The sequence below is a fragment of the Thunnus maccoyii genome, chromosome 10, assembly GCF_910596095.1.
Source record: "Thunnus maccoyii chromosome 10, fThuMac1.1, whole genome shotgun sequence".
NCBI lineage: Eukaryota > Metazoa > Chordata > Actinopteri > Scombriformes > Scombridae > Thunnus > Thunnus maccoyii.
In genome coordinates this window covers 25,982,491-25,996,184 of record NC_056542.1, presented here as the reverse complement: position 1 = coordinate 25,996,184, position 13,694 = coordinate 25,982,491, and the positions used below count along the sequence as shown (strand labels likewise).

The 13,694-nt window shown below is 39.6% G+C and overlaps 1 protein-coding gene across 4 annotated transcripts in view; it reads right to left on the bottom strand.

Moving 5' to 3' along the window:
- Positions 1-2,460: 2,460 nt before the first annotated feature.
- LOC121905142 (zinc finger protein 236-like) overlaps positions 2,461-13,694 on the bottom strand; it is a 56,248-nt gene continuing 45,014 nt past the window's right edge. For all 4 annotated transcript variants that reach the window (XM_042423152.1, XM_042423153.1, XM_042423154.1 and 1 more), the window contains 6 exons: positions 12,240-12,397; positions 11,803-11,931; positions 11,147-11,341; positions 8,711-8,840; positions 6,446-6,619; positions 2,461-3,353 (listed from right to left, as the gene is read on the bottom strand). In XM_042423152.1, coding sequence (XP_042279086.1) covers positions 3,232-3,353; positions 6,446-6,619; positions 8,711-8,840; positions 11,147-11,341; positions 11,803-11,931; positions 12,240-12,397 — 908 coding nt within the window. In that variant the 3' untranslated portion in view covers positions 2,461-3,231. The remainder of the gene's footprint in view (positions 3,354-6,445; positions 6,620-8,710; positions 8,841-11,146; positions 11,342-11,802; positions 11,932-12,239; positions 12,398-13,694) is intronic.

Below are 13,694 nucleotides of genomic sequence, written 5' to 3'. Positions count from 1 at the left end.
TAAGTTAATGGATTCTACTTTGAACCTGAACAAAATTATTTTGTGTCATTGCTGAAGATGTAAAAGCAAATAAATTATCAGATTAAGGGAACTTCCTTGGATATACTTCTTGTAGTTGGGACCAAATAGAATATGTTGGACAACTTAAATTGTGTAGCTGTGTGTAGGCTACTGTAAATATAGAATACAGACCAAGCAGGTAGCTCCAGGTGTAAAAAGTGAAGCCAATGTGGAGGTACCTTAAACCCGCATTCTCTATAATGGCCAGTAGGGGGCGACTCCACTGGCTCCAAAAGTCCGTTTGTATAGAATTCTATGGGAAAATGACCCTACTTCTCAGTGTCTATGGTCTCAATCGCTAGTTTCAAGTCTTCTTCAATACAGCATGATGTTCATTTTGTAAAATATGGTCCTATTAGAGTAAAATAGACGATAAAGTAGGGTATGCTTTAGGGTGTGGCTACCTTATGATTGACAAGCTGCTACCACAGCAGTGCGTGAGGTGTTGCACTTGGACCCTGGGGAGCTCCTTCCCAGCTCCATGCTCTCATCCAAATATGGTCACTTCTCATCACTTCTGACTCCAAAAAAGAAGATGGTGACGGTCAAAATGCTAAACGCGAGGTTTCAGAATGGGAGTCCACAAACCGATGGGTGACGTCACGGGCTATGTCCATTATCTTATTTTACAGTCTAAGATACAGATGTAGTGAAAAAGACGGATATGGTGAGAGAATGGAAAATGTATTGTAAGCCGGCGCCAGGAGGCAATTCAGGTAATTAGCTCAGCTTAGCATAAAGACAGGGAGCGGGAAACAGCTAGCCTTTTGTCCAAGGTTAAAAAGTTTGCCTACTAGCATATCTCAAACTCACTAAATTAACATGTTATGTCTGGTTTGTTTAACACATACTCAAATAGAAGTGTGAAAGCAACTTGTGGTTTCCTGGGGGGTTACGCAGAGCCAGGCTACTTTGTTTCCTTCTAATTCCAATGCTAGACTATACTTGCTGGCTCCAGTTCCATCATTGAAGGAATAATTTTTGGGACATTTTGGAAAGTATGCTTATTCCTCTCTATGCTCTTATATCTGTATGCTAAATATGAAGCTATAACCAACAGTTGATTAGATTAGATTAGCATAAAGACTGGAAGCACAGGGAAAATAGCAAGTCTGACTCTGCCCAAAGTTCAAACCCTGCCTACCAATAATTACCTCTAGAGATCAGTAATTAACATGTTATGTCCAGATTGTTTAATATGTACACAAACAGAAATGTGAAAACAAGTTTTATGGTTTTAAGAGGACCAGGCTGTTTCCAGTCCTTATGCTAAGCTAAATTAATCACCTGCTGGCTTCTATCATCATATGAATAGTCCAACATTTTGGGAAACTTGCTCTTACATCTGTATGCTAAATATGACACTATAACCAAAAGCTGATTAGCTTAGCTTAGCATGAAGACTGGAAGCAGGGTGAAACAGCTAGCCTGGCTCGGTCCAAAGGTAAGCAAAATCCACCTACCAACATTTCTATTTCTTGGCCAGGTGCAGTGATTTCCTGGAGTAGGTTTGGACAAAGCCAGGCTAACCGTTTCTCCCTGCTTCTAGTCTTTATGCTAAGCTAAGCTAATCACCTAGCTCTAGCTCCATAGTTAACATAAAAACATAATCGTGATATTCATTTTCTCATCTAATTTTTTGCAAAAAAGCCAATAAGCCTGTTTCCCAAACTAGTCTTTTTATAGAGGAGGAATTAAAGATTCTTGTATCTGTAAGAAACACAATAATGCATATAAGAATAAAAAGAAATGCAACTTTCAATTATTAGAAAAATTACTTTAATCTGCTTAATTTGTTATGGACAATAGAAAATACAACTGCAAAAAAAGAGGAGAAAAAAAACAGCTTATTGTCTGTACATTGGCTTTGCATCATAACAAACACAACATTATGCTCAAATTACATCTTTCCAACCAATTCATGTCATGGCGGTTCATCAGAAAATATACGCAATCTAACTACACTATGTACAAAATAAACTACAGTATAGAAAATGTCGGAGCTGCAAGTGTTAATGATATGACAAGAACATGAAACACAATGCTGACAATCAAAACCTCATACAGCATCAAATCCAGAAATCCAGTGTGTAGGATTTAGTAGAATCTAGCGGTGAGGTTGCAGATTGCAACCAACTGAATACCCCCTCCCCCTCCCCCTCCTCTTCCAAGTGTGTAGGAGAACCTACAGTGGCTGCGAAACTTGCGAAAAGCGCAAAAGGTCCTCTCTAGAGCTAGTGCTTGTCTGTTCTGGGCTACTGTAGAAACATGGCGGTGCAACATGGCGGGCTACGTGGAAGAGGACCTGCTCCCTATGTAGATATAAAGGTCTCATTCTAAGGTAACGAAAACACAACTTTTCTTACTTTCATGGGATTATACATTAATTACAACATACTTATGAATATTATATTCCATTTCTGCCAAGTCAGTTCTGCTATATGCCACTAAATTCTACACACTGCACCTTTAAGGTGCTGTATTTGAACTAAAACAATCATGTAGCAAACTACAAATGCCATCTCACTTCAGGTAACATTAAGATGAAATATGTACAGTATAAATATGTAAAAAAAAAAAAAAAAATCAGATTTTTCATAAACCAGTGAAAAAAGCATTCTATGTTATGTGCTGTTACACAGCTGCTTTTGAAGCCATGACAGCAGTACAGTTGGCTGCTGCTCCGCATATGTCTCTCTGAGCAGACCAATGACGGAGAGACAAGACACTGGTTCTCTGGGGAGCTTTTTCGCAGACTATAGTTTCCTCTCTTTCAGACAGCATCAGCATTAGAGGGACCTGCTATCTCCTGACTGGAGAATTCTCTGGGATGCCTGTGTTTATTGAGCCAAACCTCTCCGGAGATTATCATATTGATGACAATCAGGCAGTAACAAAACAGATAAAAGTCATTAAGCCAATGACAGGGAGCCAGACCCCCCTTACTTCACTGCTAATTTGGATAAACAGCAGTGGGCTGCTGCAACGGTAAAAGCCTCAGTATACAGCAGAGCAAATTTATGATGTCTTACATCTTTTCTAACCAAATAACCCTTTTGAAAGAAGGAATATGTTTGGCAAAGCTTTGCTGTTTAGTTATAAAACTCAATCAGTGTTCAATACACTGTACAGTGATTTTTGACTCTTGGGACTTGTGTGGTTTGTGGTCAGTCAGGGGAAAACGTTGTGCCAGTCTCCAGATGACTCAGGAACCACTTCCAGGTCAAGTTCAGGTGTCACCTCGACCTGGGGGGCTGCTTCTTCTTGGCCTAGGGACACTTCCTGGATCTGACCTAGATGTAGAAAACAGGGAAAATGAAGAATGAGAAAGGATTTGCATGACTTAAATACAGTAAAATACGGCCTGATATTAATAACAGCGCTTTGTAAACCAGATGAAAAGCCCACAAACACACATTTATGGAACAGCATCAGCAGCTCTGATGCTATGTTTAATTTGCCAATGGCTGTTATGCAAATGAGACCATTCATCAAAAAGCTATCTATCCTCCATGCTCCTCACATTTTCCCTGCTCTTTCTTCTGAAAATGCAGCTATTATACAAACTATATAATAAGACTCCACAGATATGGAATAAGCTCATTGTGGGTTGTAAAGATGGCACGAGCTATGTGTCAGAGTACATTTAGCTTAAAATAACTTCAGCACAAAACAAGAAGACACTTTGGCACTGGCTGACGGGTTCAGACATGCTTTTTTTTTTATTGCTAGAGGCCACATGCTGAATTGAGTTTTACGGTGGGAGTCATTTAATTATCTTCCTCTATTTTTGCTCTCTGTATCTGAAACACTTCAAACACATATTCATTAAGTTGCAAGCGTATGAGTGTGTATCTCAAGTCCTCCTCCGGTACTTGCCAAAAAGCAAAATGATTGTGAAAGAGAGTCTTCCTCTTGTCGATGTGGACAATCTACTTGAACATACACACAAATGCACAACAGATCTGGACATACATGTCAGCCTGGGAACTGTTAAAACATGCATACATGTGAACATACACAACAATACATACATACAAACATGTGCAGTCATATGGTTACATACTGAGAATTCAGATCCAGGTATTTGCCATGAATTCTCGCTAAAATGTGGTTCAGTTTCCAAGGAAAAATACACGTGGAATACCTTAAATTGCCATTTTAGAGCAATATAACTGGATCTGACGGTGTGGAAATGGTGTGAGTGGTTTCTGCCAATTATTTTTAATGCTAAAATGGCAAGTTCACAGTTCAGCTGAGCTAAAAAATATTCTTTTTTAGCAGTGAAGATAACCATAATGCTACAACTAAATATCCCAGAACAATGCTCCTGTTCCTCAAACCAAAAACAATTTGTGCCAAAATGGCTACATACAATGAATATTCCTTCTCTGCTGCTGCACGCCATGATAACCTCAGGTCAGCGTTAATTAAAATGGTCATATACTCCCATAACCACTGGAATCTAAAACTGGTAAAAGGCTAGAGGATCAGACCATTCTGTATGGTTGTAAGTGTTTTTTTTCCACCTCATGTTCAATATGAGTCATTCCCAGTGTCTCTACTGATTCTATTTTGTTTTTAGATTAAGTCTAACTGGCAAATAACGACAAAAAAAAGACATCCACAGATGCTTTTTGCTATGTCTAAGGATTGCACATACTGTATATAATGCCAAACATAGATCACATCATAAAATCTTCACCTGAAGACATTTGACATGATATTATCTTGCCTGACACTGCACTTTCTTCAGACATTTAACTTGGTCACTTGGTCCCACAGAGACTTCCAACTATTGTGCTTTTCTAGTGAAAAGATGATGAAAATCTTTGCATGGAAACAACAGTGAGAAGCTGGACTGTTGTCTTTCAGTCTCACTTTAGTGTCTGTACAACCATGTAACCACGTCAAAGTCGTGTACGACTCTTCCAGAAGTTTAACAATATTTGACAAATTTATGAAACATAATCTGACCTGGAAAAATATTTTTTTTGATTTCTACAGGTCTTCATAGAACACAGACAGCCTTGAAAAAGTGAATTAAATGTGCTCTAACTTTGTAGACGCCTTATTCCCTATGACACTACAGGCGCCAGTGTTTCAGACATGACTTTTTAAATTATCTACACCCACCCAGAGGGGAGACATGAGTGGAAACTTTTGTTGAATAGGACAGAATGGATCTGTCAGAATTGCTCTCCTCCTCGGGTCATCTTCAATAGGGGCCTGCCTGGTGGGAGGTGGAATGTTTGAATGGAATGAATACCAATGCAGGCACGTGTGTGAGTGTGTGTTAGTAGCACTCTCGCTCCAAGGTTAACCAAAGGGGAGCCGCCACCTAAACCTTAACCGAGGCTATCAGGAAGAGGTGATGAATTAAAATTCAGGATGTACTGAATTGATATCACAGAGGAAGTTCAGCTGACAGTTTCAAGTGAACAATCACAATTTTCCTGCTTAACAATGCTTGCGGAAGGTGGGGCGTGTGTGTTGTAGCCAATTTAGATGTGTGCTATGTGTTGTGTGTGGTAAGTTGTGTAAATACTGCTGTTGCTACTTCCCCTGCGCATCTGAGGGCATAGGTAGGTAATCACAGTAGTCATGTAGCCTACACAGGGAAGTCACAGGTGAACAGCTGGAGGGGAATTAGGAACTGAGGAAGCAACACAGTTTTTCAACCGTGTGGGTGTTTTTTGGTCTGGTCGTGTTGTTCATATTTTTTGTTTTGTTTCATATTCGCAAGCATCTATTCAGTGCATCCAGCTTTTGTAAGTGTTTTTAAGTCTATATATAAATAAACTGTCAAACAAATATTCCATTGCAGACTTCATCTTTTGCACCACCGCACGTTGGGAAATGCCTTCAAATTCCCTAAGTAGCCTTTTCTGTTGTTTGATTGCTACTGTACTTTGTGTGCACGCACATTATTGCTGAGTGTGTGGGTGACTGAGTGTTGGCGTTATGAGGCTCTTTCTCAAAAGATAATGAGAAGGATAATCACGTGAAGAGTCACAGACACAAAACTGGAGAGAGAGAGTATTCCGCGGGGGAAGGCCAACACTTCCTCTCTCTCAGCAGTCTCAAGTGTCCAAGGCCACCTTTTAATGTGATGTGATGTCGCAAGTATAGTTTCTATTTTACAGGAAATGTGTCTTATGACCACGCGAGAGAAAAGACACACAAATCACGAGGTGAATTTCATTAAAAAATGTTCATCTCCCCTGATATTCTTAGAAACACTGTTCCCAAGTGAAAGTGAACTAAGTTGACAGAATGACAAGAGAGATGATTACTGTCTTTTGTTACACAGCTGCACCAACAGCAGGCTGTCCCTCCGAGTGTTTTTATGTGTTTGCTGGTGTGATGCCAGTCAGCTGCTCACCGTAGCCGTGGGACCTCTTCATGTGGTGTTTCATGTTGCTCTTCTGGGTGAACCTGATGCTGCAGACCTCACACTTGAAGGGCTTCTTTCCAGTGTGTTTGACCATGTGAACCTGCAGGGCGCTCTTCTGATTGAAGGCCTTGTCGCACTGACTGCACTTAAAGGGACGCTCGCCTGCGTGAAGAAAAAAAAACAAAAACACAGACCCGCAGATAATTGATCATTCTGGTGGTGTTGCGTTGTGCATGTCTCTGCATTATAATGCCGCTGTCAGATTAATTGTGATACACGGTATTGTACTTTGCTATAAAAAGTGCAAATTAATGTCGCTACGATGGCAATTATAGGAGTTAAAAGCAAAACGAGGGTGTTATTCAATGAGCCCAAACAAGTGTTGTGCTGCTGGTATTCATTCTATTAAGTAAATACAGTAACTTAAGCATTATACCAAATGAAGTCAGTGTAAAAGGTCTGCAAATGTTTCATTACTGCATTCAGAAATCTGCTGATCCTATTTAAACCAAAATTACATTTAGTTTACAAGATAGAATAAATCACATCTTAAAGTCGGCAAAGCAGAGTACATAAGCTCAGAATATTGAAATCATTCCCACCGTCCACTTTAGTCTGGCTACATTCAAAGCTTTCAACATCATGGGGTTTTGGCCAAAACCCACAGACTAACACACCACTTAGTGTGCAGGACACACATGCAAACACATGATTACATGTGCACACATAACAGTAATTCATGTCAATTGCTGTAAGAAATTGTGTGCTATTGTGTGCTTTGCTATTTTGATGTTGAGAAAATGGTGTTATATCAAAAGGTAAACTATCCTTATCCATGAACCACACTCTGCTGTTACGCGTGAGGTATATGAGCAATATTAAAGGTGTTTAAAATTAACCAAAATTTTAATTTTATAGTTTTATTCACATTATTAAATTGCAATGTCAATAACACACTTTCAATTATTAGTTTCTGAGATCTGACACTGATCGATTTTAGAATTTTATCTCTTAAAATCCTTATTCACATCACTGTATGTGGCAACCCTGGTCCCTGTTTACCTACAGTATATTGGTATTCTTTACATATCTGTGTTTTGCTCAACTGTGGACTGTTACGACAGGCAAACAAACACCTTTTATTCCCTCCAGCCAGCAGGGATCTGTTGGATATCTTCTGACATGAAAGCTGCAGTATGTCACATAAATCACTGCTCTTTATGCTCATACACTTTAATGCTGAGGGAAAACTAGACTCACTTTTTCCTTTTCAAGTCCTGTCACACACTCTTTAAGCTAAAGATCAAGACGTGAATAAACACCAGTTCACGTCGGGCAAAAATGAGGAATGGAAGGTAAACTTAAAGGAAGTCAGTAGAGCGCACTGCAGAATACATTTATGTTTAATATTTCTGAGGTTACTGGTGGAGTTAATGACTAAACAGTCATCATAATAGTTCTCACTTCCTGCTCTATATACAAATAAACACACATCATTTCCGTTTGCAAAGACCAAATGCGTTGTTGTATTTAACCGGCAGGAGGCAGCGATGCACTTCCTGTTTGCCAAGACATTGGCATGTGGGCAAAATCAAAACTCTTTGGCCCAAATGGAAATCAGACACTGTGTTTTGTGTGTACTCCATCCATGAGAATCCATGTTGCCTGATGTTGTGGCTTCTTCTTCTTGTTGTTTCACACTTGCACGAACACGTATGTACTTCTGCTTACACAGAAGTGTAAGCAGAAGTAGAAGGACCTCAGTTGAGTATGAGGTCCTTCTATGTGGCCCAGGACACATTTGCGTACACCCTGCTAAAAGAATGTGGCATTATGTGGCCCAGACCACCTCCGAATGTGGTCTGGGCGATCGGATCTCAATGTGTCCTCAATGCATCTTGGGTGCGTTCACACCTGTACTTAGAGCCGTCCACTTGTGACACACATTTTAATGCCAGGTGTGAACAGGGTCTATGAATGTATGTATCTATGTATGAATTAGTGAGAAAGCTGATAGCTGTTAAATATCACCGTCTGTGTAGGATCCTGTTTGCACATGCAGTTCTTTCTTTCACCATGTTGTTTAGGTCTGTATCAGGACTCTTGATTTTGACATATTTCACTTGTTTTTACTTTTTGTGAGAAAACAAAGAAAGAAAGGTCTCCAGTTTGAAATTGAAAAAAAATGCTGGATTTGAACTTAAATCACAACTTTGAGATTTTTGTCATGACATCCTCTATTAATTCTTTTACCTGTGTGCGTCCGGTTGTGTCTCTCCAGCTGGCTACGCTTGGCGAAGGCCTTTGCACAGGAGGAGCAGTTGAAGACTCTGGGTTTCTGGGAGCTGGGTGACGGGCCTGGCTGGTGCACTCGTTCATGTTCCTATTGACAGATCCGAAGAAAAAAAAACTTATTTACTATTACAGCCTAGCACACAAGCTCTCTCTACAAGACTACAAGTGTGTCTTTTGACTTTCTCTCTTGTGCTTCCTTTCATTTTGATGTCTAAGGTTGTGAATAATGTACTGTGTTGCTGAGGGCGCTGCTGATGTGATATGTGGAAGAAAGTGTAATGTTTTGTCTTCACTTTTGTGCTTGATCCGTTTGAAGCTGACGTTACATAACATAAATTAGTTGTATGTGCTTTTTGAAGACTGACTTGTATATTTCTTTCAAATTTTTTCAAAAAATTTCTATTAAACACTCTCCAACCAAACTCGGCACAGAAAATAACATTTAATGTGGCTGCAGTAGGAAAGTCAATAAATAAGTCTGCATTGATCTATAAATGAATACGGGTGATTGTTGCAGTATCTGCTGTCCACAGCTGCTTTATACTGTATAAAAAGCTTCTCCTTCACTTCATTAAATCCCTGCAGCAGCTGAAGGCAGCAGGACTGATATGTTGATGAATCCGCAGCCTCTGAGAAGTGCCACCTCAGAGCACCTCCATTAAATCACCAGATGACACCAGACTGCTGAAGAATAACACATCAGACTGCTCGGTTTTAACTCAATATTCTGACTTTTTATGTGGGAGATGTCTGGTTACGGGGCCCACCAGTACCTCTTTTCCAACTTTCTTTTTTAGCAAAAGTAACGTCTCATGTTTTATTCTTGAGATGCATTGTGGTGCAAACACTGTTGTGTAACAATGATTACTAAACTACGCAACCATTTACGAGGTGAGATACATTAGAATTGAGGCTTAAACAGCGTCAGCCTGATGTAATCATACAAACAGCTTCACCAAATATATTTTTAATTTTTTATTTGTGTCATTATTATAGTAAATAAGTGATGATTAAACCATCTGTCTTTGGTTGCAGATGCACATGGAGATGCCCACACAGTCCATGCACACAACACCTTCCACTTTGCATATTGTTGCACTTGCACAGTTAAAATAGAGCCCTATGTGTATTTGCAAAAATGCTGAACTATTACTTTTCAATTTTCATTACATCTAAAAAAAAAAGTTTCTGACCTTACTGCTTTTGTTTGCTTTTGTTGCAGCCTACAAAAATTTAGATGGTAAATTCAAGTCTCCAGGTAACTGCAAAAGTGAAGCAGTGGGCCGATAACAAAAAATACCCTCAATTTATCTGGCTGTCAGGGTCATGTGATGGAAAAGCTTTGAGTGTCCTCTCTCCTGTGAGAGTCTACTGATGTCCCCTAACCCAGCTTGCACAGAAAATGCCTGCAAGTAATTCTAAAACATTAAAACATTGTCATTAAAAATTTTTTGTGTTCCCATATTATAAAGCCATGGTCTTGGTCTAGCTATAATTAAATGTTCAAAGTATTATCCACAGGCAAACCAAACGAAAAATAACAGCACTACCAATTTATCTTTTCCCACCACTGGGCCTTTTTAAAAAAAATCTCAATTTAACATTGTCATTGCAGACTACTGAACAGCCTGGGGTCCTGGAGTGGATGAAGCTTGGTCACCTTCACTGTCACACTCACCTAATCTCAGTGTCATTATTTCTATGAGAGACAATTGATTTGCAGCATGTTTAGGCACATTTACAAAAGTAAAAGCCTGTGGGATAATGGTCTCTCCTTAGAAATATGAAATACGGTGGGGAAAGAGATTCTGTATGAAGCCATATCCTCCTCGGGCTCTTTCCTCCTGATTTGAGAAGCCTGGTTTATGAGTTTGAGTGTCTCAACCACATGAAGAGCATTACCAGAGAAGAGAAGCCGATGTGCTCCTCTTCCTAATTTAGCTGCAAAACACCTCTCAGTGTAAGTGTTTTGTTTTGTTGTTGAGAGTGACAGTTTAAAAGAGTCTATCTGAAATGCCACTTGATGAATTATTCTTGTTTTTCCTTCAAATAGTGGTAACAACACTATTAATATTAGCCCTTTTCTCACTGAATCTTTGAATCATGAATTTGATTCATTTTTTCAGCCTGGGCTGGAGGCACTGATGACAAAAAGTAAGATTAATGTCGTGAGAGTTGATTTACTGTTTTCATAAAAGCCAGAGAGTTTTATTCATCTGTTTTACTCATTAATATAAAACGGCTAAATTCTTAATTGAATAAGTGACCAGTTTGTGTCTACAGAGGAAGCAGTAGCTGGAGTCATATAACAAAGATCAAGATAGTGTTAAGCTATAATAGCTTGTATTCAAACTGTATATAATCAAAGTCTTCTATTTTTGAATATGTTCTTACCTTCAGGTGTGTCGCTCGCTTAAAGGCTTTGTTACAGAGACTGCAGACGTGGCAGCGGTCCTTGCCGTGAGCTAGTCGACAGTGGCGGCGCAATGTGTTGGCGTTCTGGCAGACCTGATTACAGTAGTAACACTGGTTCCGATTATCAGCCTCTGTCTGGCTGTCCTTTCCACCCTTATGGCCATCGTCAGTAATCTGGATCACGCACAAAAAGACAGATTGGTAAGTAACGTCTTTACAGTTACTCACAAAAATGTACACCTACAGATGCATGATCAAAACATTTCGCTGGAGCGGACAAATGTTTTCTTTCTTACTCTTGCATCATACGCAATAAAAGCTCGTCTTGCCTTCATTCAAATTGGCCAAAATGTCTTAAAAGTTTAAAACTTGGACAACTCATTTCCACAGAAATCCAAAGTTTTTAGATTGATTAATGTGTTTTTTTTATATTCAGACAGCCACTGAGTTCCACTCATGTTAGAGTAAAAAGCAGCTGACAGACATCATTAACTTGAGACAGATAATCCATCATAGTGGATTAGCCTGTTAGCATCTTGAGTGTTTGATCAATTTAACAATGAAAAACCTTCCCTCTGCTTCTGTTTGACAGTTCCTGTCCTTGGATATCTTACAGACATGACAAACACACTCACATTATATCCATTGTCCGACACCCCGTTGGCAGATTGGGAATGGTGGCTGACCAGTATGACCTGCTGTCCTGAACTGGCTGGCTGTCCTGATAGACCAGAGTCATTCAGCACTGCTGGAAATGTTTGACCCTGAGGATGAAAAGATACTCTGGTAAAGCAACCACATGATGTTAAACTTGATCATCATACACTCTTATTTTGAATGTTTCTGCTGTAGAGTCAGGCAGTCTTTGGAAACACACACTTCATGATCAGCTGGATAGAAGAAGTTGGATGTGAGATAAACACAATTGATGACTTGATTTTAGCTCACATGCAAAACATAAAGTTCATGAAGCTGCAAAACGGAACCAAAACTAGAGATGGAACCTTGTATCCAAGATCAGCCAGCCTAAATGTCCTGCGTGCCCACCGATGATTCATGTGTGTTGCTTTACCTGTGCATTGAGGTTTAGAGTGACACCGTCCAGCATACCCTGCGCATCTGCCAGGGTCAATGTAACACTGCCGTCACTTGCCACGCCTCCCGGTGACATCACTAGGCCCTGGGATGCAGCGGTATGTGATAGGGTGGTGCTTGGTGGCAGACTGGAAACTGACAAGGGGTAGACAGACAGCAAGGTTAGAGTGACTTGAGTTTTTAATGGCAGCGTGTAATGCTAGAGTCATTGGCTGCATTCCATTTTTGCCTAATGTAAAATTCAGACCATATTCAAGCTGGGATCATGTGATCTTTACCACAATTTAAATGCTCTATGAGTTTGGTGGAAATGGTGCTGGACACCAGGCAGTGCAGGGCTGTAGAGACTAATACCAACGCCAGCATTTTGATATAAACTGACGGTGGTTAATGGTGTGGTTCGTTTCTGATGATACTCAACAACTGTAGTGATGTAATGCAACTGTAACAAAACTGTCTCTGTCTGAAACAGCATTTAGATCATCATGTGACACTAAAACTTGCCATTTAAAGCCAGTTAATAAGGAAAAACTCTCTGGATAAAGAATGGTTTCATTATGGGATTTTCAGATTAATTTGTTCAATAAAATCCTCACACTCTGCACTGGACTGGTTTCTATGGTTACAGGCCACAATCTGAACTCTGGACTACTGGCTAGAGATGGAAATATTGCGGTAATCTCAATATTTTTACCCGTCCTTGCCAATCTGACAGCAACCGAAGTCTTTTTGGTTCTTGGTTCCCTGACTCAAAATAATAAAGACAATTTCATTAGTTTTGGTCAGAGGGGAACCTCCGTTATATTAGAGATGAATAACACTAGCAGATGTTTGATTTTAATAAAATTTTTATCTGTATTCAAAGCGCAGGTTGAACCGTATTCAGAGTGAAGGGAACGCTTCAGTCTAATAAAGAAAAGCAGAGATGTCCTGTGTCTCTGTGAAGCAGTGGGAATGTTTTCCACTTGAGTTGAGAGAGAAAGTTAATGAAGAGAGAAGCTTCTATGTGACAAGCAGTCAACAGAACAATCAGGAAGCCGTCTCTGACAAAACAAATCATATTTGTTTGCTTCACGGCACACAAGCCCTTTGTGTTCTTATCATGGATTGGACTGAGCAATTACTAAGTGACAATAATTCATTAAGAGACTTTTCAAACTCAAATGTTCTTTTGATAGGAGCACATACACTAGATTTTATTTTAATTGCACTAATATAACTAATAATAACACTAATATAGAGAGGAGGACGTGCAACAAGGTCAAACACAGGATAGAAAGTCAACTTCATTTATATGCTGTGGGAACCTTATTTATCAACCATGTTCACGCATGGTATTGTGCTTAAACCATATGCATGCTATACATCCATCTATACATTTCAAGGATAACAAAGAAAACTAGGAAATAATTATTTTTCATGTGAAATCATA